This window comes from Capsicum annuum, chromosome 7 (assembly GCF_002878395.1).
Source record: "Capsicum annuum cultivar UCD-10X-F1 chromosome 7, UCD10Xv1.1, whole genome shotgun sequence".
Classification (NCBI taxonomy): domain Eukaryota; kingdom Viridiplantae; phylum Streptophyta; class Magnoliopsida; order Solanales; family Solanaceae; genus Capsicum; species Capsicum annuum.
This window is the reverse complement of record NC_061117.1, coordinates 215,897,936-215,925,111: the sequence shown is the minus strand read 5'-3', so window position 1 is coordinate 215,925,111 and position 27,176 is coordinate 215,897,936. Positions and strand designations below refer to the sequence as shown.

At 37.6% G+C, this 27,176-nt stretch overlaps 1 protein-coding gene across 3 annotated transcripts; it reads right to left on the bottom strand.

Annotated features, from left to right (window-relative positions):
• Positions 1 to 27,147, bottom strand: LOC107878505 (callose synthase 7). 3 transcript variants are annotated; one of them, XM_047415485.1, is made up of 42 exons: positions 26,586 to 27,145; positions 24,052 to 24,152; positions 23,396 to 23,508; positions 23,213 to 23,300; positions 23,011 to 23,121; positions 22,764 to 22,886; positions 18,274 to 18,372; positions 18,044 to 18,135; positions 17,538 to 17,661; positions 16,903 to 17,037; positions 16,747 to 16,823; positions 16,581 to 16,668; positions 15,273 to 15,395; positions 13,240 to 13,357; positions 12,742 to 13,073; positions 12,616 to 12,668; positions 12,347 to 12,407; positions 10,647 to 10,728; positions 10,517 to 10,566; positions 10,355 to 10,441; positions 10,124 to 10,228; positions 9,919 to 10,013; positions 9,740 to 9,821; positions 9,493 to 9,656; positions 9,224 to 9,347; positions 8,976 to 9,079; positions 8,761 to 8,854; positions 8,504 to 8,655; positions 6,935 to 7,044; positions 6,721 to 6,840; positions 6,551 to 6,619; positions 6,263 to 6,452; positions 6,078 to 6,189; positions 5,799 to 5,918; positions 5,616 to 5,731; positions 5,454 to 5,537; positions 3,333 to 3,445; positions 3,032 to 3,261; positions 1,379 to 2,176; positions 1,236 to 1,286; positions 701 to 886; positions 1 to 495 (listed from the first exon to the last, which is right to left on the bottom strand). In XM_047415485.1, exons 1-42 carry the CDS (start codon positions 26,800 to 26,802, stop codon positions 259 to 261), a joined length of 5,730 nt encoding a protein of 1,909 aa, XP_047271441.1. In that variant the 5' UTR covers positions 26,803 to 27,145; the 3' UTR covers positions 1 to 258. The 3 variants fall into 3 exon arrangements, with proteins under 3 accessions (XP_047271441.1, XP_047271442.1, XP_047271443.1); XM_047415486.1 differs by lacking the exons at positions 1 to 495; positions 701 to 886; positions 1,236 to 1,286 and having other exon boundaries at positions 1,460 to 1,662; positions 26,586 to 27,147; XM_047415487.1 differs by lacking the exons at positions 1 to 495; positions 701 to 886; positions 1,236 to 1,286; positions 1,379 to 2,176 and adding an exon at positions 2,183 to 2,778 and having other exon boundaries at positions 26,586 to 27,147.
• Positions 27,148 to 27,176: the final 29 nt, after the last annotated feature.

Sequence of the window (27,176 nt, the reverse complement as noted above, 5' to 3'; positions counted from 1 at the left end):
TATCACGAAAACAAATCAAGAACCACAGGTAATGAATTAAATATTAAACATCTGAATGAAGTACATAGTCATACTTTCTATACGACTATGTAATAATAATTTGAAAACTTGCTACAAAATATTTTTACATTCTATTGAAACATATGATTTGAACTCTATTCAATAAGAATATTTGTGTATTCATTGTGTAGTAATGCCTAGTTTAGAAAAAAATATTGTCACCTGTGCTAAACCAATGGCAACAAAAACTTCAAGATTTTATTTTGATGATTCCTCTTTCTTCCCTGCAAGGATCATTGAAATCTGGAGACCTCTACTGAAAGCCTGGTTAAAGAGCAGCCGCGTCTGGAACTCTGATACGAATGGGAACCAAGACAAGACCACAATTGGCGCGAATATGAACAGTCCCATGATACATTCGTATGCTCGTGCCAACTCCATCACTGAATCCCAAATTCCAAGCCCCTTAAAACAAGGCCTGCATGCTTGGCCAATCTTTGAACATGAAGGAAGAAAGAAGTTACAAAGTTATCGTAATGGTTACATGCTCTCAAGAAAAACTTGTAAAACATGCAAATACATAGCTGTAATGACATGACAATGAAAACGTTTTTGTTTCATTCTGGTAGCTTAGTGGAGAAAAAGCAAGAAAATGGAACAGGAATGATGATCCGTTTGACATAAGAAGATATGAACTTACAAGAAGAATGCCCCAGCCTGTTGGTACAAAGGCAAGAATGGCAGCAAATAGATCACTTATGGTCAGGCCACAAACAACAAATAAGACGGTCATGACAGATACGAATCCAAGGAATAGAAGTGCTTTCAGAATTCTGAACATGAGCTGAAAATCAGTCCCAAATCTCCGTCTTCCCATTGATACCATCTATAGTGAGAAAGATAACAAGAAACATGATTATAGAAACACACTAAAGCCAACATAAGCATGGATAGTTTCCTTCATAATATTTTGCATGTCAGCTCAAGCATATAGAAAGTTGCAGCATGAATTACTCTGACAGGTCAAGTTACAAAGCTAGATGACTGTCGCTGAAGCTGATATTTTGCAATTGAAAGAGCCTAGATGTCCTTTGGATAGACATAACTAGGTTCTGTTTAAACAGCATTTCAACCCAGCAATAGTAAGACTATGGTAAATGTGATTCCTTCAGCCACTTCCTACATATTCGGCCAAGTTAAGTTGTAATGTGTCAAACAAGCTAAGAGGTAAATACCTTTAAGACCAGAAGCGCGGTTAGCATAACAAACCAAGAAAGTCCATACACCTGTATGAGATGATTTAATGGAAACCATAAGACTTTTCCCCAAAAAGGAGGGACAAAAGTTAAAAACTATAGAATAACAAGTTCATTCTTACCAGTAAACTTCTGCTGCCGTGAGCTATATCAAGGTGATAGACAATTCCATATTGGTAAATAAAAAAGCGGAAGGCAAGGATTATGTCAACAACTCTACCCCTTATATTTGTGTGTCTTAGATGTTCCTGCTCCCCATTCCACCAAGATTCCCAACTTTTATCCGGCGAAATCCCAATGCCTCCACGATTTCCCATCCACCTCTTCCAATCTGTCCAATCATCTACTGTCTTTTGCCAGTCGAAACCAGATGGATTGAACACAAAGGGAGCAAACAACCAGGAACCTACCAAGAACCACATTGAAATAGTTACAAACCAGTACAACTGTGAATCACGATATGATTCCCCGTAGACTTCATAGACAATTAACAGCATAAACAGCTCAAGACCCTTGACAAAGTGACTGCGAGAATACATCCTGTAGTTATCTGCATACTTTGCATGAAAAACAACAAAGCCACGACCAGTAGCTCGATATTTAGAACCTCCATGCAAGATTGTTCTACCATAATAGTGTGCTTTTGTTCCGAGTTGGAATGTAAAAAATACAGAAGCAAGCTGCAGCTGCATTATTATAAAATCACCCAGGGCCGTGCGAAATCCTCTCTCCAACCCAATTTCCATTACCATAGGGAGTACAAGCAACAAACCCAGCTGAAATACAGACGAGGTAGCCATAGCCTCCTCAAGAGCTTTGGACTGACGAACTGTGGGATCCTCCAGAATTCGCTTTTCCAACCCACTCAAGACCATATATAACCGTCCATACAGAAACACATAGACAGTAAGCACCGTAACCTGGAAAATTAGACTCCGGAATAAAACTCCAGTCTCCAGTTGCCAACGGATATAAATGGAAACAACAATTCTGAAACTAAAGGAGACAGAACTCATTTTTTTCTCAGAGGACTGGATAACTACTGCTAATGAAGCAACAAGAGAAAACAAAAACATCTGAACTTCCTTGAAGATCAATAAAGGTAAGGAAGAAATCAACACTCGGAGCAAGTACAACATAGTCTGCATAGAGAGCTCAATTCATTCACATCAATGAAATACCTGACACATGGACTCCAGTTCTCGCTCTTTCATCAAGTTTTAATGATTTTTGTTTATTGATTCAGACGAAAAAATGAAGTTAAAACTAGCAATCTACACCAAATGGCAACCATTGAAAGTAAAATACATGTTCAGGCAAATAATTAGCACCTCTACACTAGTTCATTCACAGCTGCTTGAAGAATGTTACATATTTTCAGGTACACCTTGACATAATATTTAGGGTAATATGAGCAACTACCTTCTTTTTTATGGATATTATAGAACCTCCCATACAATTAAACTTATGTGAACTTGCATTACCAAGACCTCCTTGACCATGATTTCCCCTGAAAACTAAGCTGAAAAGCTGATGTCATCTTAAAAAAGCTTATTAAATTTCAAAACAGCATTTGCCTATATACTACAATTAATTCATGTGCTTTTTCGTACTGTAAAGTTGTGGTTGAATGAGATCACAAAATAGTAGTTAATGCAAAAGCAGGCCAAGCTCCGCAATGGTGCTAACACAGCTCCTGCTTGACTTATCAGTCACATAGTCAAAAAACTTTATGCAATGAAGTGTATGTAACGCACTAAGAGCAGTTTGCATACCATGCTGCTGAAGTAGAAACCAACTGTGGTGAAGTAGAATGACAACATCCTGTAGAAGTCAAATCGACGCCCAAGCCTATAGACATCACGGCTCAGTGTTTGTTCTCCGTTTCCATTTGCCACCTTCGCCTCAAATTGAGAGATCTGATTCATCCCCACATCACGACCCTTACCTACTTGGATGTACTCATGATGTGTTACGAATCCTCCTCGTAAAGTTGAATTATAACCTGAAGATGCGACCCAGTTAAGTACCAAAAAATGCCTTAGCAGTTTCACTGTTAAAGAAACACTAACCCACCTGAAAAAATATCTTCACTCAGGTTAACTGTTTTTGAAGCTTTGCTAATACCACCCCTTGTTACATGAAAGATTCTGTCGAAAATATCAGGATGACCATAATGAAATCTTACCCTGTGAAATTAAAAAGAACAAAAACAAGTTGTAAGTCAACCACTAAAAAGAAAGAACAGCAAAAAGAAAAAGTCACCCATGTGAATTGCAATTAAAAGTAAGGATAGTCTCACATCAATTTAGTAACCATTTCAGCACAGCTGACTTAGAAGGTTGACAGTTGAAAAGGCAAGAGACCACAGGAAGAAGCATCAACGAAAGCTTCTAATTTATGATCTACATGTGACTGTTACAGGATCTCACTTGTCAATTGGTCAAGTACAAGGGCATATCCAAAATATTAGAAAGACAATAAATTCAAGCAACTCACTAGAGTCCTGAGTAACTAAGTTGAGACAGACAAAGTCAAATTGTCTCCAAAAAAAAGAGGGAAAAAAAACAAAGAAACAAAATGACAAGCCTATTTAATATTGTAGGCCGTCACTAAGATGTCATAATGTGGATAAATATGTATAGCCTGAAAAGCTTTAGGCCCAAAACCAACACCAAACCAGGAAAAGAGTGTTCAGTTTTCCTACGTTAGAACCAAACAATCCAGTTATGGTAACAATAGCCTAAACTAAACCAGATAAATATTCATCCCAAATCCAGAAAACTCTACAAGAGAAGTGAACTTAAAGAATCAGCTCAAAACATTTAAAGTTGCACAAAAACAGTCAATACAGCATAACTTTTTCCTACAATAGGACTCTTGCACTGCAAGAGCTGAAGAAACTATCTGGAGCATTAGTTAGTGTTAAAGAACGAATAGTTGCACATATCAACGGTTTCCATGTATATATAGAAACATTTATAGGAAGTTGATTGTACCGATTTGCAGGCTTAGTTACCTTAATTATATTCTACACATGTATTTATACCTTCGTGTCTTGAAATAACAATACAAGAAATTCCATTACTATCTCTTTCAACTATATGTCATTAGAGTCAGACACACCTCAATTCTTGTCTTACCCAATGTTGGGACCTGTTGAGAAAAATATTAAGAAAATAAGTGTGTTCCTTCTAAAAGATTAAAAATTTTAGCTGAGATGGTCATACACTTCAACATGGTATCAAAGCTTCTGAGATCGAATCTCACAGCCAACATTATCAAGAAGAATTACCATGTGCTTGGCACATGAAAAAATAATCAGCAGCTGAGGAGGAGTGTTGAGAATACAATTAAGAAAATAAAAGTATTCTCTCTCTAACTGCTTAAATTTTTCAATGAGATAGTCACGCACTTCAACAAGCTCAATTTCATATTATCCATGCTCCAAATGTCCAGCCCTGGGCATGCTAGTAAGAGGGGAAGGAGGAGGGATTCTTAGAACTTCATCTCTACATGCTATATAAAAACAGAAGAGCAACTGGGTGATATGTTCACCAAAGTTTTAAATGGAACCCGAGTACCCACATGATTAACATTGAAAATATAGCTGTACATATCTAGTTCATGCATATATTGATACATTCATAGGCAGCTGATTGTAGAAAATTGTATGCTTAATCATCTTAGTATCTCCTGTACATGTATTTATACCTCTGATTCTGGGAAGAACAATACAAGAAATTAGTCTGCTTTATCTTTTGATTACAAATAGGTTAGATTATGAGTGCCTGCAAAGTTGATGTCCTTAAAATGATGCTACCACGTATCTGTCAATTAATGCTCATGAACAAAGCAAACAAAAGGTTTGCAAAGTTGAGCTGGTCAATACTTATTTCACGCAGAACAAGTGAATGTGTAAGGCAAAGAGCTAGGAGAAAGCAAATGAAAAAACGGTTAATTTGCTTTCCTTAAAAGAGAGTCAAACAGCAATCCGGAGACTATATTGTGATGGCTAAAAGATGTGGGGAACATGGTGGCACTCGTAAACAAATTTTTTGACCACCAACCAGCACAAAAGTAAAAACTAAAAGAACCCAGTAGTACAATGGAACTGAAAGTTAGCAGCTTCAGGTCTTCAACATGTTATGCATCAGTGGAAACCATATTTTGTTGGAGGTCAGTAAGATGACTCACCTTAAGGGGCTTGCCAAAATTCTTTGTCCGATGGTTACAAAACTGGTCTCCTGATTGGACATGAACCAAGCAAGTGAAGAGACACTACAACACAAAGGATAAAGTAAGCAATTTTATAACAATGTGAGCTATCAAGGGCTTATAACACCAAATATTGCAAACCTTCCAGTAAAAATATGCTCCCTTAAACCTAATATTGTCGGTCTTCGCTGCCTATGAGGTTTCAAGAATTCTTCCAATACATTCCTCATCTTGAAAGCCTCTTCAAAATAATTATCCTGGAAGAAACAGAAGTTAGATTCATAGTACATATTTAATGAAGAAGCAGAAAAATTAGAAACTTACTTGATTCATATCTATGGTTTGTAATGCTTCTCCACGAGTAAAAATGATTGCATGATTTTGATTTTCAGGTTTCCCTTCCCCAATTTTAGGAGGGCCAGGAAGTTTGATACGGTATATTTCCTAGCATGGCAGCACAAGAAGACACAAACTACTTATTCCAGCGATATGAAAGCAGAAAGATCTCATTTTAGTAAAGAAATATTTTATGCAAATTAGATGTTGAGCAAAAAACATTTGTTGACAAAATCTCTTTGTTTCTCTTTGCATGCACTGTCATACCTCATCCAATTTATCACCTCCCTTCACCAGTACGGAGTAGTAAACCTTCTCAGACTTCCCATTAACAGTTTCATCCCGCTCATCTATGTAAGCAACACGTAAAGATGGATACCTAAAAGGTTCAGAACAGAATTAAAGACACCCACTTCTTTCAACTCGTAGAGCAGTCACAATTTCCAACTTACGTCAACATGAGATTCAGAATATTGACATAACAACTACGGTCTCTCTGTTCACTGGACTTTTTCTGAGCACCATAGATCTGGCAGGACACAATATATGTGAACTTCAGATTTGCCAATGCCTGTGCACGCTCCTTCAAAGTTCTGTAATCTGTTTGATTCATATCAATGATCCGATAACCTCCAAATATTGCTGCCAAATGAAGGGTAGATAGTTAGAACCAACCACATCCAACTCACATTGTCACAGATATACTGTTACACAATGAAACAATAAAATTCAAGTAGCACCTTTGTCCTCTGCAAAATCCAGAAAGTACTGAAGCTCAAGAGCTTCCCTATAGTACATCATTCCTCTCACTGGAATTCCACAAGCACAATACAAACAGAAAGCACAGTTGAGTGACAACAAAATATACAGTCAGAAGTTGTATGAAATATCAAAGATGTTGTGATTTGACCTGTCCTTGCAAGTGTCTGTCCTCTGTACGACACCCAGTAGCGAATTAATTCATTCCTGTCTTTACCTACGTATCCAAGCTTAGGATCATTGATGCGGTCCTCAAAATTTTTCCATTGATCTATTTCATGGTCAAATAAAGGCTATTGAGTTTAGTGTATTATCTATGTTGCAATGTGATACAGTAATTAATAAGCCACAGATTACAAACTCACCTGGATATATCTTCTGAAGGTAAAAGAGAGTGGTAATACCATCCTCATTTTCCTTGTTAAGTTCCTCATCAGAATAGAGAACATCTTCATTATAGTAAGGAGTCAAGACACTGAACAGTAATAAATATTGAAATCAGTTCTACAATTGATGCGTAGTTGCAACATGAGAAAATAGTATGAGAAAATATCAGACATTTTAAGATATTTGGAGGAAGAAACGAAAGACAGAAGTTCCTCAAGTGCCTCCTGCCATTCATTTAAATATGAAAGTGAATCCCCATATTTCTACAGAAATTTCTTTTCGATTGTTGCTTTATCACAAAATCCTTGTACCACAGCTGTCAAGTATCTGTACTGCGTCCATAAGAAAGGGCAAGCATCTGTCATAACTACTTTTCTAAACCTATTATTAAGGTAGTGTACTCTCTTTATCCCCAAAACTTGATCTGGTTTCCTTTTTAGTACTTAAGAAACTCATGCTTTTTCATTAAATAGAAAAAAGTTCTCCCTCCAATAGGGGTGTGCATCGGTCGGTTCGGGTCGGTTTTATATACTATCGGTTCGGTTTATCGGTTTTCGGTTATTAAATATGTTAAACCAATAACCAAACCAATAAGATATTTTTTATCGGTTTTTAGTCGTTAACGGTTCGGTTTCGGTTTAACCGATAAGAAAATACTCATAAAATAGAAATAATAGTAACTAACATGAAAAAAACACGACTCTAAGTTGCAACCTAAAATCCTATATGATGTGTTTTAATTTACAAAGATCTTCAAGTTTGAACTAAATGTTGTTAGGAGAAATTAAGAGTTTGTATAATTGAAATAATAGGTTTGTTAATTTATAGAAATTAAAGAAAAATATATAATAAGTCTCATATATATATTATTATTGGGTTATCGGTTTACCCAATAACCCAATAAAAAAAAACCGAACAGAACCAATAACCCCAATAATTTTTTTTATAAAACCATTAAAAAATCGTTAACCCAATAACAATAAACCAATAACATTTCCATCGGTTCGGTTTTTGCACGCCCCTACCCTCCAATACTCAAATTATCATAATGAAACTGTAATCTATTTCACGCCATACTTGATATCACAATTTCAACTAATTACTCCAATTCTTCATACTTCAAATTATAGTTTAATTACTAATAGCCTAAAATATCATATGTACAAACAGTTTATTCTTTGACTCATTTTTTATAGGACGGTGAGTTGAAAAAAAAAAGAGTGAGCATTTTCATCTACAATGAAGATCCATAAAAGTTATATATTGAACATAATAGTAGACAAGCATCTTTTAATTTATTTTTCGCTTAAAACCCGAAGTGGAACATGTTCCAAATTGAAAGAGTCAGCATTTCATTCATCGGTAACCATACAGGTTTGCTTTGTGTCACTACCAGATTCATTTGTCAAACAACCACTTTAGCAACAAGGCAGACCAACATAACTTTAGTTCCTGATCTATATCTTCAGCAATGCTTCATAAAGAAGAGAAACATAAAACTCACCAGCAAAGCAATAAAGGTCCTTTAGTTCTAGCTCAGAACTAACCTGAAAGAAAGCATATTACGAACTCTTGGAGCATCTGGCATTTTCATAAACAGGGAGTTTGCAAAAAAAGTAATTCGACGGCGAGCATCCAAATTTGTAGGCACATTAATTGCAGACTCTTTCTCAGTCAATAACAAATTAAGCCTGATAACCTATAGAATAAATAGGGTATAAAAGACACATATAAAAAGCATTAGTAAGATATAAGACCGTGATTTACAGAATTAACAAAGAAACAAAGCTAAGATTCAAAATACCTTTTCCTTCCAAGATCTGTTATGAGTAAGATAGATATTTATCCTTTCAAATATCTGTTCCTTTCTGTCAACCCGGTGAGCTGTACCCAAAATCCTAGTGGAAAAAAGAATAGAAAATATAAATTGTACATCATAATTGAAGATGCTCATCACAATGCAGATTTGACAACGTAAATCTCATGTCCTCTGAAAACTATTTTCTGTCAAGAACTTACTCATGGCCATCAACAATAACATCTTGAAAGATAATTTCCATGATATCTTGGATAAGGTTAATCATAGGGGCTCTTTTCGCCTCTTCATCTTCATAATCTGCCACCTGTAAGTACCACAATCAAACACACAGAACGTACTAGAAGAAAACTAGCCTCAACAATTTCATCAAAAAGTTGAATTCGAGATGCAGAAGGAAACATTTAAATCTTGTTACTTGTATTTGTGCATATACGTGTATTGCACTAACCAGAAGATTCAAGAATCTCTCAAGTTTATCACTCAGTAAGGGCAGCCCACTCATCCGAAATTTCCTTAAGAACCTTTTATCTTTTATGCTGTCATCTACTTCTCTGCATATCTGCTCCACAACCCTATAAAAGAGACCAAAATAGTGGTCATATGGATTCTTTGCGACAAACTATAGAAAAACTGTATGACAAATATGGACCTGGACCTTCAGCATTAGATGGTCAACAATAAAGAAAAAGACCATTTAAGTACTTGAAAATGCCTTACATCTTGTCATCTTTGTTTTCCAGAACGCCAACCAGCAAATATCTAAGTGTCTCGTAGCATTCAATTACTGCAGAGCGCATAAAATCATCACTTTTAATCTTCCGGAACAGGTCAGCATCTTCTTTTCCTCTGAAATCCTTTGCCATATCCAGTGCTATTGGAATCTAATAAGATGCAGGTGAAAAAAGTGAGCCAAAAAAGTGAATGTTTCAATGATCTAAAATCAACAACGGGAATCAAGTATCACCTTACTAGCGAGCAAGAAAGGAGGCCACTGAATAACAGACACTTCACTTGATGAATATGGTACCAGAAGCAGATCTCTTTCCCTGGCAGTTACAGCGACAAAAGAATCACCAACTTAATTTGGAAGTGCATAACTGCAGAAATCTATCACTAATAACAAATTTCAGGCATAGTCCCCACTTATGGTTGATCAGATCCTCCATCCGTAAGGAAAGTATGAACTCATTCCACATCTGAGAGAACTTCGCAATGTTCTTCCTCTCTAAAGCATCATCCTACCACAGTGACACAACGAACAGCAGAAGAAAATAGTTAAAGTAGGACTTACGAATTGTGATGATGCAAGAATATGGGAGCATCTATTGCATATATAAGTAATTGCTACCCGATATCTATGTTTTCTCTCGCCTTTTGAAGATGGCACAAGACGTTCACTAAAAGCTGAAGGAATTGATTCAAATCGTGATCGTAACATCCCTAGCGTCCTTATCTAAAAAATAGAAAGGTGGAAATAGTTAACATTAAAACTAATTTTCAACAGGAATACGGGCATGAAAGATCATCCAGAATAATTCAGTCCAGGAATGTATTCATTGCTTCAATATAATTAACCAACCTCGCCAAGGTGGCTGAATGCACCATAGATCCCTCCAACAATTGTAGAGAATATAGCATACCAGATTTGGGTGTCCATGAAATAGACCTACATGCAATCCACATCTCTTAGAACTCAATGTCAGATTGTCATTTTTCGGGTGATTTTTCTTCCATAACATACCAGAAGAACCGGCGCCCATATGACAATCACTACTCCAATGTTATGTGGCACTGAATAACATTCAAATGCAAAATGATTAATTACATGTTTGCAACAAAGCAAGGTCAAAGAAACTTTAACAAAGACGTACTATGTGGAAAGAACTCATGCCAGTCAAAGTTTGTGATCCTTATATCCATAATTGTCTTGGTAGGCTGCACTAATGGCAATATCTGCGGGGAAAGGCAAGAAGAGAGACTGAAGAAAATTAGTCATCCAATTAAGAGCCATCTCTACTGAAAAGACAGAGAGATGTAAGTAACATTGAAGTTTCATCTTGACTTTCTTACATTTTCTTCTTCTTTATTAAGCAAAGGGGGTGGACATTTTTTTCCAATTGAAGTTGCAAATAACACCATTAGTCATAAGTAATACTTCTGAAGTAGCGCATGTTAGTCTGCTGGAGATAGAAATTGGGCTTACAAATAACTTAGAATCGACATTAATTGCAACATAGAGAAACACTGATGTCTAATCTTGCAGTGCACAAGTCAACCATGCACCACAGTTTCTAGGAACATCTTAGTGTTTGAACAGCTAGAACTAAATTATCGATTCTTCTGAATGTGCAAGGAAACATCCAGGTTAAAAGAATCCTGAAGCTTCCATTTTGGAAAGCAGCCTTTAGTTTGTACACACAAAAGTCATTGCTGTTTGTCGTATTATTCCTCTCACGACCTCATCACTAATGAATTAGAGCTTGACAAATGAAATTCAAAATGGAGGGTCATGCAGTGGAGTTCCATTTAGTTGGGGATGTGACAGTCCATTGAAAGATAAGTAGGAGGGGGGAACCCGGAAATTGCATTTGAGCAAGAAAAGGAGAGTACGAATTGAAAATATTCTTCAGGCTGCAAGAGGTATCTTATGTAAGTTGTATTTTTTACATTGCAAGATAGTGAAACACATTCTAATAGTGTTTTCAGGCATCTTACCAGGAGCAACTACTAATCTTGACCTTAGTTCAGTTCTTTTATAAGTAGTAATAATTTTATTAATTATGGCCAAAAAATTACCCCTATACAAGAAGTAAATAAAAAAGTTGAGAACCTACAAGAAGTTGGATTTCATGGGTGCGGGTGCACCTAAAAGAAATAAGGGATAAGAGGTTTATCCATAATTGTTCAAACTTCATATCTACCCCCTTAAAAAACTCTTTTATTTCTTGCTCTCCAAATAACCCACATAAAGTGCTACTGGAGCAACATTCCAGGCCCTTCGTCTTTCTCCTACCTACCACAATTTCAACTGAGTATTACTCCTTCCACAGTGTGTGGCATCTCCTAATAAATTCCAAACCAACTCAGCAGTTGGCACCATAGCCAAATACTACAAGAGTGAGTATTGGAATGGTGAGAGATGAGCCAAAGCATGAAGATATTTTACAGCCAATAACACGACAAAAGGTGTCGCAGATAGAGTTGAATCATGTATTTTATCCCTTTCGAAAAAAGCCATGTGGGAAGGATATGACAAGACGGTTATGTTGAAGTAGAATGCAAAGTGTCCAAGTCTAATCACGACAGCCTGATCAAGTGGCAAGCCAAGTCGACAGTATCTTAAGACAACCTTTTGATGGCATAGTAGTCATGTCGGAATCACGTGGAAGCCATGTTATCTAGGAATCAATGATGGTTATAAAAGTCGCCGTTATATATTTTTAAAAATTTTTTTTTCACACATGTGCTAATTCGAATAAGGACAGTCATACAGGAAGATAACCACTCCTCAGACATGCTAAAATGGATTTACAAGGAGAAACGGAATAATAGAGCTCAAGGGAAAACGTACCTCAACATAGTAACTGAATGCGAGCTTGCTTATGAGGAGCATGACCCAGAAGAGAGTGTATCTGAGCAAATAAAAATGAGGGAATGAAATATTAGATCATTTCACTGCACCAACCATAATTACGAGTATTCACTAGAACCCATTAGCTAATCTTACCCCACATTCATGCACAGCATACAAAAACGAATATGAGAGTAACAGAAGAATAGAAATTTTATCAAACAAGACTTATTTATTTGTGTAAATATAAAAGACAGAAGAGTTCTTACTTTAAAAGGGAGAACATGTCTTCGTGCATGCCTCTTCCAACATAAAGCTTAGGCTGGATACACTACACCTATTAGACAAATGTGACAGAACTGTCCATGTAAGTATCAAAGCATAAACATGCTGACCTGAGCCCACCACATAAGGAGGCTGATGATTCGCCAGTTTGAGCGCTCCATGGATTTCCGTAAGAAAGGGAAGAAAAAAAGGAAGGCAGCCAATATCTCTGGTATCAAATAAATAGCAACACAGTAGTAATACAGTGACTCATTTTCAATATTTCCTCCCAAATTACTGAAGAATCTCAAAACTCCCGTTGGATCCTGAACAGATTTTGAATAAGCAACAGGCATGACGACAACCCAGAATGCTGCAAATGCAAATTTCAGAAGGTAGCGAAGAATCTGGGTGATTTTTAAGCTCCTCCAAGCTCTAAAACTAAGGATTATGTCCAAAGTAGCTGCAGAAAGCACATATACATGGACCAATGCTCAGTTTTCAAATGAAAAACAGTCACTATGAAAGATGGTGAAATCTAGGCACACTCCTTACACTTTTAATAAAAGAGTTTCTAGTAGATTGAAAAAATGATAGAGAAAGGAAATCAAATAAGATACTGTAACTACCTCTCAATGCATTAAGAATAGCAGCAGTTATGAAAATGCTCAGGACGCTTTTGAACACATCCGCATCAAAAATCACTGACAACGATCCTGACTGATTCCATGCAATGATAACCATTGCCTGAAGAGGGAGGGAAGGAGATGAAATCATAACAAATATCTTATAAAGGTGGCATGATGGTACAAGGGAAACTTCATTATTTGTGCAAGATATTTTTTGTGTTGTAAATACCCAAGCACCAAACTCAAAATAATGGCAGCTGATGTTTAGTGATTGATCCTTAATTAACCACCTTAATAATCTTCTGTAAAATATTTTCATTCTTAACAATACCTGAGTGAGAACACATAACACTCTAATTGATTAGCTAACTGTCAATTGGAGGACTCATTGTGACATGTGAGGTAAACATAAGGCATAACATGCATCAAGTTAAAGAATCTGAACTCTTCTGTCCAGTATCCATCAAATACAATGCCAAACCAGAAAAATAGACCCCTTGAATCCAGCAAAAGCTAAAACAACAAATTTCACCCCTAATCATATAAATACATCAAACAATATTATAGAAGCTATACCATTCTTCTATGTGAGCTCTGCTAAGAATAGATGGTGTAAAGGAGGAGGCTACATATGATAAATCAAGAGTCTAAATAAAGCAGAATGAATTAGATGATTCATCCAGCCAATTCCCACTAGTTCGAAATTGAGGGCTCAGTTGATAGATGCATCGTTCGTTAAAACCCACGATTTAGATGTACTTTGCGCTTGAAGCACTAACAAACCTTAGTTATTGAACAACTTTGACTCTTCTATTTAATCGAGTATGAATCTTTTTCAACTCTTTATATTCAACAACTTGGGGGTATAGAAAGGGAGTCATTGCATTTGGAAAGAGGGAGATCTGCCCCCTCTCCCCCACGACAAGGGCAACCATCTTGATCTTGCACCGAGTCCTTTTTCTCCATTTAGTTCATTTTTTCTCACAACTTTCACAGGCAACTTCTGATGAAAGAAGTACACCAGGGTTTCAGAACATTCTACCAGGGCGGCATTTTAGGACGCAAAAATTACCTTTCTGAACCTGATAATTTCATCTGTGATTTAGAATGTTGAATTTGTCTTGAACTGGTTCATCAAAGTGAAGGTTTGACATTATGATAATCTTACTTTCGAAACTTATGTGTAAAGGAATGGAAAGTTTAGGAGTAAATAGTTGATGAAGATATAGAAACAAATCCATAATCAGAAAAAGTGTTCCATGAGATAAAGCAGATGTCAATCATCGGTAACCCGTTGACATAGAAACAAATCCATAATCAGGGGTGTTCCATATGATACAGCAGATGTCAAACATCCTGAGCCATGAACAATATATTCTTGATGTTTTCATATGAAATACAATACGCAGCCTAGGAGAAAAGGAGACTTCGCAGAGAAGAATTCACAAGTTCAATAAGAAATAATCTTCTACAGCCTCAATTTCCTTCTTCTGGGATTTGAACTTGAGACATTGTGGCTCTCCTCCCACTTCATTGACCATTAGGCCACACCATTGGTTGCTAGAAACCACTGTTATGTAAGACATTATTTTCATCCAAAAGAAAAGCCTCAGCATTGAAGAATTAAAGAGGTTCAGTTGAAATTCCTTTGAGACAACATTGCTCCTCAGATAACTATACATTTCAGTGGTATCTATAAAGAGATTTTTATACGTTCGATTTTCTAAGTATAACTGAAGATTAATGGCTTATATCAAACGAAATATTAGCCAAAATCCTGAAGTGTCAGTTGCCTTAACAGTTTACTCGGGAATGGTTAGCATTCAGACCTGTTGATTAATTCATTTCCAAAGAGTGCTTGTACTAACTTATAATGGTTGTGCGGCCATAATGTCTCTACTTTCCTTCAATTCTTAACCTTTCATCCCTTGTAAATATGTCCCCAACAATAGTTTATACTTCAACGAGACAAGGAAAGGAGAGCACAAAATTTCTTCAATAAAACATAGCAGTTTACGTGAGTCCGGAGATACCTGAAGTGCCAATATAAAAAATATCCACATCCGATCAAAACTCCTATACAGATGCCAAAAAGTTCGATTTTCGACAAAATTTGACTTAGGCTTCCTCCTTCCAGTAGCAACATTATTAAGTCCCTGAGAATCAAGCTAAATTAGTTCATTTACAGAAAATCATGAGGGAATACTGTCTAAGATAAAGCAAATGAGAGGACAAAGTTAAGCCAAATTCTACAAGTTCGACAATTTCTGGAATTTTGAACTTCTCAGTTAAATTGCCAAGGAATGTCAGAATCTTCACTTCGTCAAGATACAAACTTCCAGAAAAGAGCAATTATGTGCCTTCTTCTCTCCCAGATTCTAGGATATGGCTCTTTCTATTTTCCTTTTCTAGTTTTAATCTTTTGACATGTGGTAGAATACAAAAAGTTCATTCTCATTATGAGCAGATCCAAAAAAGAAGTGAACAGCATAAAGCCGAACGACATATGTATATATACAGATCATTTAATTATATTCTGAGAATAGTACTCCTTATATTTTTTAATCACCTTCAAAGCGAAACTACATTCTCTACCTTAGTTTTACACCTGTGATGTGACTTAGAAGTTCAAACTCACTCAAGCTAAGCACTCTTGGTGCCCAAAATTACTTGGGCAACGAACTCAAAAAGAATGTGCAGTACACAATGGTTCAGATGCTAAAGGTTTGATGACTATATTTATTTTGTAACACTTCAAAAGTGATGCAAAGAAACCTAATCAAACTTACTTGCGTAAACAAACTGCTTATTCGACAAACACCCTATGTAACACAATGTGTGAGTCCTAACATCCCATGTGAACAGCTTGAATTCTAATTCAAGCCTCAGGATGCAACATCATGTTAAAGAATCAAATCACCCAACATAAAAACAATTGGCAGTAAGTGACGCAGCCAATAAAGAAATCTGGGAACTCTTCTATTTACCAAAGATATTGTTCCTTTTTTTACATATATAAGTACAAAAGAATATGACCTCCTTGAAGTACCGATTTATTTCATGCTGAAAAAAACAGCAAAAGTTGATTCAAAGACCACATTTTATGATGGGACCTGCTAACCAATCCCAAAACCTTATTTCAGGAAGCAAATTTAATACAACGGAAAAATCTAGAGAATAAAATTGATGCCATGGAAGTTTCATGCTTGTAAATGTGAAAGTCCATTAGTATACAGGAACTGATAGGACCTTAACATAGCTACCCAAGGTCGCCACAGCTACTGAATAGCGAATCATATGCTACCTCTACTGACATGGTAACACATCTGTAAGAGACATACCACATTTTCTTTATTTATTTTATCCGAGTGCACGAAGAAATCAGCTTTTTTGTCCATTGGCCAACCCAGCTTAAAACATTTATCAGACCTGCAAAGCAAGAGTATAAGTCTCTTCTTCCTTAGAGTGCAAAAAACGAAAATCGTAGCACGCTACACAATTGATTACCAAAAGTACTCATTCAGATCATCATAATTTCTCCATGCTGAATGGCTTGCTGTCCCATTCTCATTTCTCCTAGCTTCCTTTTTCAGCGAAGATAATTCAGATAAGGTGATAAACAACAATACTCTGAAGCAAATAGCACAACTATATAGGAGTTACCTTACGAATGACTTCATAAATTGGGGTCACAACATCCCGCAGGAAAGACTCCTCACCATGGGACACTGGTTGATATGCACCTCCACTGACAGGAAGTACATTGGCAAATAGTATTCCATGCATCTCATGTGCCATCTGATTTTTGAAGTATAGAAGGAACGCAAACGCATGGAGGGTTAACTCTTTCTATAAATAATGTTGCGCTATTTCTGGAAAAAAAAACATGGAGAATACATGTGTGCAATGTGTACAACATGACTGGACAGTTCGCTACAGAGAAAATGATAGCATCAATCAAGCATCACAAAACTGATCAGATTTGGTGAAGAGCTCACATGGTACCATTACACATGTTATTACACTGTTCCTCAACGCCCACTTCACCCTTCCAAGAAAAAACCCAAAGTCTTCCCTTAAGACTTATTTATCTTGGTATTGGAATCACGTCAGTTCTTTCAGTGTGTAAGACAGTGCATATGCAGTCCACAAGAGACAACAGAAGCTGTGACTGATATAAACTGACCAGCAGATTCTAGACAAATCCAAGGCATTTACAGAATATATAGATAGATTTCCATGCAACCCCCTTTAAAAATAGAGCAGCATTATCACATATGATAAGAAAGAAAACCTACATTGTGGAAGATATAGCAAAGGCATTCTGGCATAAATCGTATATTTGAAGCTTCTCCCCATATAAGAAGATAAAGGCCAATGTAAAGAAGCTCCAACTGTTGCTTGTCACAACCTTGTGGAAACCTGCAAGTCAAGACATAAAAGACAAGCAAGAGAAAATCACTTCCTGTCTCATTTTTATAAGACACTCTCTTTCGAAATCAAATTTTTTTTACTTCGACAAAAACTATTCAACATCTTCTAAACACTTTTAAATTATAAAATTTTGAATTGAAGTTTCTACATAATCTCTAAGTATGTAAATTTAACATCAAAAGGAATAAAGAACTGAGGTTCATGTTTACACCAACAATGAGCAGGTTTGAAATCCTTACTGTGAAGTCTGAACTGCTTCATTTTCTTTGGGATGGAAGGAGTAATATATTTTTTCAATTAAAATAATTTAACATATTTAACGTATTCTAGAAGGATGTGCTTATAATTTCATGATCAATACTTAGCTCACCTGAGGTTTGATGGACAGTGCAAATATTTGCACCATGATTCATAGTTTTTGAATATTTTATCCTTCAGCTGCTGAACTGTATACCTGTCCAACTGCAAAAATGTTCTCTTGTACTCAATTTCAAGAGAAAAGTCCCAAACGGTTTCTCTGCTAAGCAGACAAAATAAGTAGAGATCTATATGCATATTTGATCAAACTGGTGTAATTATCAAATGAGCAGATACAGTTACCTCATTATAATGCGCATCATCATCCACACTCTTGTTTCTTATATCCATGTTTGCAAGCAGCAATATTAAGTGCTCCCTCTGATTTGCCACATTTGCTTTCTTGATCCGACATAAATTAGCAGTAAGATTCAGTCAGATGAAATTAGGAATCTCAACTATCAGCATGCTGAAGGAAATGGTACAAGAAGCCATTGAAAAGAAGTGCTAAATGCATGCCAAATCTTTGTTTGAAGGCATCAGAAAGAGTATCGAATCCAATTGACAGAACCAAGGCAAACTCAAGGAGGTAGCTTCTCGCAGGTGGTACATGTGTTCCAGAATACTAAGCTATGCCATAACATATCTCATAGCACTCCAAAGTGTGATGCGATAGAAACTAAAAGACAATCACAGACTACCAGGTGGTTTGCTTTCAACAAGGGAGACTTGCAATTGTAGGATTTCATTAAGTGTTTAAAGTACCTCTGAAATTCATAGACTCATGAATTTATGTACGCACCTAGACCTCACATGTATTTGGTAAGCACTTCAAAAAAACAAATAATTAAGTCAAATCAGATTTGCTTTACATTTTTGAGATTTTTGTTTTCTCATTCGTAAGTCCTGGTCACTTCAAACTAGATTGCCACGCATGCTTCATACAGTTTGTTGATGACAAGAAAGAAAATAACCTTATAAGCAAAATTAAACTTGCCAGATTGTTCTTCAACAAAGATTTATCCTGGACCTTGAATGTATTATTATCATCAGACAGACAAGGGAAGATCCAGGAAGCACTGCATATTAACTGAAGATACTTCCGCAGCATTTTGCGGGAAATTGGTTCCAAACAAGCGTTACTCATAAGTCGTAATATAAAGCCGGGAAGTGGTTAGTTTCAGAAAGGAGGTGGTTAAAATGCAAACATGGTTCAACAAAACAGACTTCAGATAGATGATTTTTCTAAGTGGAATGTGGTCAAACTGAAAGGAGTGATTCTTTCATGGCCCAGCACAATCGCAGATCCTAGGAGATTCAGTTAGTACCTTCCACTCAACTTTACCTTTACAACTCCAGAAATGGTGACACCAACATATCCTTAACCTGACTCTGCCGTCGAAAAAAATGTACTTTCACAATGAGAATTTACACTGTTAGAGTTGGTAAAGATTCTTAAGAAGAGGAGGATTAATATTGCTTGTGTTCAGGAGACTAGGTGGGTAGGTTCTAAGGCTAGGGATGTGGATGGGTACAAGCTATGGTACTCAGGGAGTGAGAGGCATCGGAATAGTGTGGGCATCTTAGTGGATAAGGAGCTTAGAGGACAGGTGGTGGAGGTTAAGAGGATCGGTGATAGGTTGATGAAGATTAAGTTGGTTATTGGGGGTTTTATACTGCATGTGTGTAGTGTTTATGTGCCACAGGTGGGCTTGGAAGAGGAGGTGAAAGCGAGATTTTGGGAGGTTTTGGACGAGGTGGTGAGAAGCGTGCCTAGCTCGGACAAGATTGTCATAGCAGGGGACTTCAATGGGCACATTGGGGTCTTACCGGGAGGCTACAACGATGTGCATGGAGGTGTTGGTTTCGGTGATAGAAATGGTGAGGGAGCTGCTCTGTTGGATTTTGCGAGGGCCTTTGGGCTGGTGGTAGTGAATTCGAGCTTTCCGAAGAAGGAGGATCACCTGATTACCTTTCGAAGGGCGATAGCCAAGACTCAGATTGACTTTCTGCTGCTTAGGAAGGGGATAGGGTGTTATGTAAGGACTGTAAAGTCATTCCGAGTGAGCACCTTTCGACCCAGCACAGGTTTCTAGTGATGGACTTGTCTATCAAGAAGAGAAGGGCCGGGGAGGGTCGGCCTAGAATTAAGTGAGGTGGTCTGACGCCAGTTAGTGCTCTGGAGATAGGGGAAAAGGTGGCAGGAGTGGGGGTGTCGGAGTGCAGGGGAGACGTGGATGTTATGTGGGATAGGATTGTCAGCTGCATCACGAAGACTGCTAGAGAAGTGTTGGGTGTTTCGAGGGGCCAGGGTCGTCATAAAGGGGACTGGTGGTGGAATGAAGAAGTGAAGAAGAAAGTGGAGATTAAAAAGGGGGCGTATGTTAAGTTGATTGAGAGTAAATATGAAGAGGAGAAGCGGGCGAATAGGGAAGTTTACAAAGTAGCAAGGAAGGAGGCTAAGTTAGCAGTTACGGCTGCTAAGTCGGCCGCTTTTGAGAGCTTGTATGCGGGGTTAGAAGAGAAAGGCGGGGAAAAGAGGTTGTATAGGCTTGCTAAGGCTAGGGAGCGGAAGGGTCATGACCTCGATCAAGTGAGGTGCGTTAAGGGGGAGGATGGTAGTGTTTTGGTGGAGGATGTGCACATTAAGAAGAGATGGCAAGAGTACTTTCATAGACTTTTGAACGAGGAGGGGGATAGAGGCATTGAGATAGGGGAGCTGGAGCACTCGGAGGAGAGCCGTGTTTTTAGTTTCTGTAGACATCTTAGGGTTGAAGAGGTCAGAGAGGCTATTCGTAGGATGCGGAGGGGTAGGGCGAAGGGGCCAGATGAGATTGCGGTGGATTTTTGGAAGTATGTTGGTGGGGCAGGTTTAAGGTGGTTGACTGATTTGTTTAATGGCATTTTCAAGAATACGAGAATGCCTGAGGCTTGGAGGTGGAGTATGCTGATTCCGTTATATAAAAACAAGGGTGACATTCAGAGTTGCAACAACTATAGGGGTATTAAGCTGTTGAGTCACACTATGAAGATTTGGGAGAGAGTGGTTGAGCGGAGATTGAGGAAGGTCGTGTCCGTTTCGGAGAATCAGTTTGAATTTATGCCTGATCACTCGACGACAGAGGCAATCCACCTAGTAAGTAGATTGGTGAAGCAGTATAGAGAAAGAAAGAGGGATTTACATATGGTGTTCATCGATCTAGAAAAAGCGTATTATAAAGTCCCGAGGGAGGTCCTTTGGAGATGCTTTAAGGTGAGAAGGGTCCTGGTGGTGTACATCAGAGCTATTAAGGACATGTTCGATGGAGGAAAAACCCGAGTGAGGACGGCAGGAGGAGACTCAGAGCATTTTTTGATCGAGACATGATTGCATCAGGGATCGACTCTTAGTCCGTTCCTTTTTGCGTTGGTGATGGACGTGTTGACGCGGAGTATCCAAGGCGAGGTGCCTTGGTGTATATTAATTGCGGATGATGTAGTATTAATTGATGAAACGTGGGGGGTGTGAATGACAAATTGGAGGTTTGGAGGCAAACCCTTGAGTCTAAGGGGTTTAGGTTGAGTAGGTCTAAGACGGAGTATTTGGAATGCAAGTTTAGTGACTCGAGGCAAGAGGACGAAGTGGTGGTGAGGTAGGACTCCCAGGATGTGTGTAAGAGGAATTGTTTTAAGTATCTTGGGTCTATGATTCAGGGGGATGGTAAGATTGGTGAGGATGCTTCTAACCGTATTGGAGCAAGTTGGATGAAGTGGAGGCTTGCCTCGGGAGTTTTGTGCGATAAGAAGATGCCCCTTAAGCTGAAAGGCAAATTCTATAGAGTGGTAGTTCGTCTGGCCATGTTGTATGGGGCGGAGTGTTGGCCAGTTAAGCACGTTCACATCCAAAAATTGAAGGTGGTGGAAATGAGAATGTTGTGTTGGATGTGTGGGCTAACTAAAAGGGACAGAGTTAGGAATGAGATTATCCGGGTTAAGGTGGGAGTGGCTTTGGTGGAGGACAAGATGCGAGAAGGAAGGCTGAGATGGTTTGGGCATGTGATGAGGAGGGGCGCGGATGCCCCGGTTCGGAGGTGTGAGATGCTAGCGTTGGATGGCTTCAGGAGGAGAAAAGATAGGCCGAAGAAATACTGGAAGGAGGTGATTAGACATGACATGGAGCAGCTTCAGCTTACTGAGGACATGACCCTAGATAGGAAGGCGTGGAGGTCGAGGATTAGGGTAGAAGGCTAGTGTTAGTGGGTGGGTTGTAGCTAGCAGTCAGGAGAGTTCTTGTGTAGCCGGATTTAGTAATCATAGGACAGTGTACATAGGTGTCTTTGGTATGTGAGTGTATGTCACTACTAGGTGGGTGTCCTATTTTCTATTGCTTAGCTCCTATTTTCTTATTCCGTGTTGCTCTTATTTCCCGTATTTCATATTTCTGTGATTTTATTCTATTATTTCCTATTCTTTATTTCGGTTATGTCATCCATCCCCTTGTTTATTATCCTTTATCTTGAGCCGAGGGTCTATCGGAAACAGCCTCTATACTTCTTCGGAGGTGTTGTTATTGTTGTTGAATGAAAATTTACACTGTCAAAAAGCTGAAATGAACATTAAATATTCATCCAGTGTCACTTTTGTACAACACATTGTACCCTTTCAGAACTTGAGATTTAACTTTTAAGTGGTGTGAATAAAGATTTGTGTATACAAAACACCGCAACAGTTTATGGCCACTTAAGCATGTTGCCTTACATAATACCATAAGTTCTGGAACGCCTGCATAGAGAGTCATGATCAGCATATTTTACCTGGAAGCCAAAGGCTGAAGCAAGCCATTCGAGAAAATCATTGACTGACTTATCCTTGTCATCAGCCATTCTGAGAATAGGAAGATTATCCATGTTTCTTATAGCTCGAAGAGCAGCCTTAATCTGATCAAGAAAGAGAAACATCAATCCTTTCTGTAATGAAAATGAGATACAGAAGTACTAATTCATTACATAAAAGGAACATGCAAGCAAATGAAACTAAGATTAATGCAAATTTTTAGATAACCTCAGGAAGCTCCATTATAGCTGATCTGACCCCAACAGCATAAATAGGAAGAATGTTGTAGTGCTCATAGTATTCTCTTTTCTCTTCGACATCTTTGGCATATCTGTGTGTCTGTGAAAACGAAGACACTAGTGCTTAAAGTTCCCCGAAAAGGAATAAATACTGGAAAATTCCAAGGACTACATAAGAACACAGATCAAACCTCATCATCCACTTTTGAAGAGGGTACCACTGTCCTCAGCACATCATAGAGTACACTTGCAATTTGATAGATCTTAGCCATCTCCTCTCTAATAATGCAAAGTCAACCAGTAATCAAATGAACAATGGTAGGCCATTACAAAAGAAATACAAGAAGGCCATGAAATTCAGGCTGAAGTCTCACGGTTTCTTAGTATGATGGCCATCTCTGATATTTCTCTCATAAAAGTTCTGGTAAAACTTCTGAATCTCTCTAGGATCATTTCTTGCAAGTTGAGGTTGAGTTTCTTCTTCTTCCTAGAATTAACAAAGACAGGACAAAGTTTACATCATGCTAATCACTGAGAGGTTGATCTCAAAGCTTTTAACACTAAATACATAGAACAATTGAAAAATGAAAATGAACTACTCATTAACATGAACAACGAAGGCGGGTAATGTCAAAAAGACATATCAAATGGAAGCTATTTATCACAACAACAGAGTTGTGACATCTAAACAAGAATCAGAAGAAACATGTATAATGTTTTAACCCGAGGTTGAAGTAGTATGCCCTCCAGATAGTGACACCTCTAAAAGGAAATAAATTAATTTTGGTACACATTGAGGCCATATCCCAACATACTGGGAATCAGTTGACTAATGCAGATACTGGCTAAAATGTGGCTAAAATGGAGATATAGTCCATTGCAAAGAATCAGCTTAAGTCACTCCCCGTGTCAACTTGTGGAAAGTCCTCTCATCTATGGCTATACCAAACAACAACAGCAGAGTACATTTAAAGAGGTTTTATAAGAAAGATGAAACCACAAAGCTTTAACTTGAATATGATGTTCCTACCCTTTCAAGTCTATGTAACAGGTATGTCTTGAATTGACGAACGCCACGCCCACTTGATGTTGGATCCATCCTATGAGCCTTTTCGAAAGCATGGAAGCGACCTAATTTAAAAAAAAAAAAATAGGAAACGAAATAAGAGAAAGTGTAAACCGTATATCAATGAAGACAATTAGTAGCACCAAGTATAGACAAGGATAATTCTCAATATATTGCATAATTAAGGTCTATTTCTGCTATATGACTATTCATGATACTGCATATTCTTTAAATATAACCTAGATATTTCCAGTATTAATGATCCATATTTGATTTCCACATCTGGTCTCAGTCAAATGAGACCAAAGAAAGCATTCAGCCCCCCGCAAAAGTTTCCAACATAAACAGTAGACATTCTTGTTGTTAAGCATAGGAGTCATGGACAGTACAATGATTTAGTTAAGAGTCTCTAAAGTAATAAATAGAGATCATCTTATGATTCTTAAAGTATTTCGCACTATTGAGCAACTTTGAGGTGATTTTCATACAGCCTATAGTAAAAGTGTGTTAGAGATTTGATCGAGGCCACAATGCCAAGTTGTTTGAGTGTTTTTCCCTCTCATAAGTCACAATTTCAGGGTGCCTTTTAACTTGGGAAAACATTATAGTACCTCATCTTAGTTTAACTTGGGAAAATGGAGCTCTATAAATGAACAAGAGACATGTGTCTCATCTGGATGAAAGGATGTTGACTTGCTGATAACAATGTCCTCATTGTTTAGGAACTTCAAGAATAAACAGGCACAATAATTTGAGCTGCCAAACATAGGAGGAAAAAGTCTTCCTTTTTTTTCTCTGGCCAAGTAATTCATAAGAGAATACTATTGTCCACATTTTGGGCTTGATTGGAAAAACAAAACATAAGAACTTTTCCCAGATTGCTGATGCTCAATCTGGTCGTAACTGGACCTGATCGTTTTACTAGATTCAAAGTAGATTGAATACAAGCTAGGGGTTCTTAATGATATTTACCACTAACTCAGACACCAGATAAAGTATTTTGCTGCTCCTTCCATAAAAGTTAGAATTGCTTTCGGCAGCATTATGCATGTTAGTTAAACTAAGTGAAAGTGAAAGTAGCTTCAGCACTACTGCAATACAACAAAATTAACATCCTAACTATTAGAATCAAGCCTGTTCAACCCATATGTCAAAATATTGATGTACATCTTCAAAATTCCACATCATGTGAAGTTACTTAAAATACTTGCTATAGCTACTACACGTGTTTATAAGTTAATAGAGATAATAACTGCAAGGAAGTTCTTCATAATTAATGTGCCTCAAATCACCAATTTACTCATCGAATAAATTTTATGAGGTCCATATGCATTGGTTGATTCAGATATAACCTGAAAGATTTTCCATGTTTATTTTTAACTTGACTTGCAGAAAGATTCAACACGTCCTCTTATTGGTCATATAACTACAAAACTAAGGAAAAATTAAACACTTGGTGATGATAACTTCCCATCTGCCTATGCCTTAGTAGTGGGTAGAATTGTCGGTACTTATTCTGGTGGGAGGTAGCAAGTACCAATGGAATAGTCGAGATGCGCACAGGCTGGGGGACACAATCATACAAAAAAAATGAAATATTTCATCAAAAATTCAAAATAATAAAACTAGCCAACTGGAATAGTCTAGATGCACACAGCCTTGGCAGACACAATCATACAATAAAAATGCAATCTTTGTCCAAAGTTCAAAAAAAAAATTAAGGACTTGAAATTAAACCTAGACTTTAAAAAAATATGATTTCAGCTTATATCTATTCATCCAAAAATTAAGTCCAGAGTGAATTTCCATATTTTTAATTTAAAAAACGTGATACATAAAGGGGAAATCGGTGAGGGGATTACAAGGTGGAAATCTAACCTACACCAACAAGGTAAAAGTTCAAATAGTCAACCAACTGAGCTACTAAGATTCTATATGTTTCCGTGTCAATCATAAGTTGCAACCTTTTTTAATAAATCAGGCAGCATAAAGTGCAGCTCGGTACACTAAGCTCCCACTATGCACACTATTATATGCAATCGTACCTTGCATTTCTGTAAGAGGCACAGCTCGGTACACTAAGCTCCCACTATGCACACTATTATATGCAATTGTACCTTGCATTTCTGCAAGAGGCACGGCATGGTACACTAAGCTCCCACCCACTATGCACACTATTATAGGCAATCGTACCTTGCATTTCTGCAAGAGGCACAGCTTGGTACACTAAACTCCCATTATGCATACTATTATATGCAATCGTACCTTACATTTCTGCAAGAGGCACAGCTCGGTACAATAAACTCCCATTATGCACACTATTATATGCAATCGTACCTTGCATTTCTGCAAGAGGCACAGCTCAGTACACTAAACTCCTATTATGCACACTATTATATGCAGTCTTACCCTGCTGTTTTCACGACGTGATCTACTAGTCACATCTCATCATAACATAAAACTAATATATAAAAAAATAAAAAAATAAAAATTCTTACATAGATAAGCAACTCTAGGATTCTCTTTCTCGACTTCATTAGCAACACGAAGAATCGGAGCAATAGAGGCCAAGGACGAAGGCACAAGTTCACTGTCTAACGAATTTTGATCTTCACCAGCAGCAGGATCAACCATAGTAGGTGCCTTAGAAACTCTCCTAGACGCCGTTCTAGGTGGACCCCCTTCAGGTGCCTTCGTACCACTCGAACTCGCCATAATAATTTACAACGAAACAACACTAGAAGTTCCTCCCCCAACGTGAAGAAAGACATACTAATATATATTTTTTTTGTGTATTGTGTATATATTAGTTACTTAGTGTGTTTGTGTTGGGTGTGGTAGATACTTTGCTTTTAGCTTTAGCTTTTGAATATCTCTATGAGCAAGTAAAGAATGTGATGTGATAGAGTAATAGCTTTTGATATTTGTTTGTTTGTGGGATTTGGTGTTTAGCTTTATTAGCTTTAATGGTGAGATTATTATAGTAAAGAAATGGGTGCAACTTTTTTGAATGAAATGGAGAATGAAAGAGATGGACTTTGCACTTTGCTTTGCTTCGTGTAGGGGAAATTTCATATATAGACGGAGAA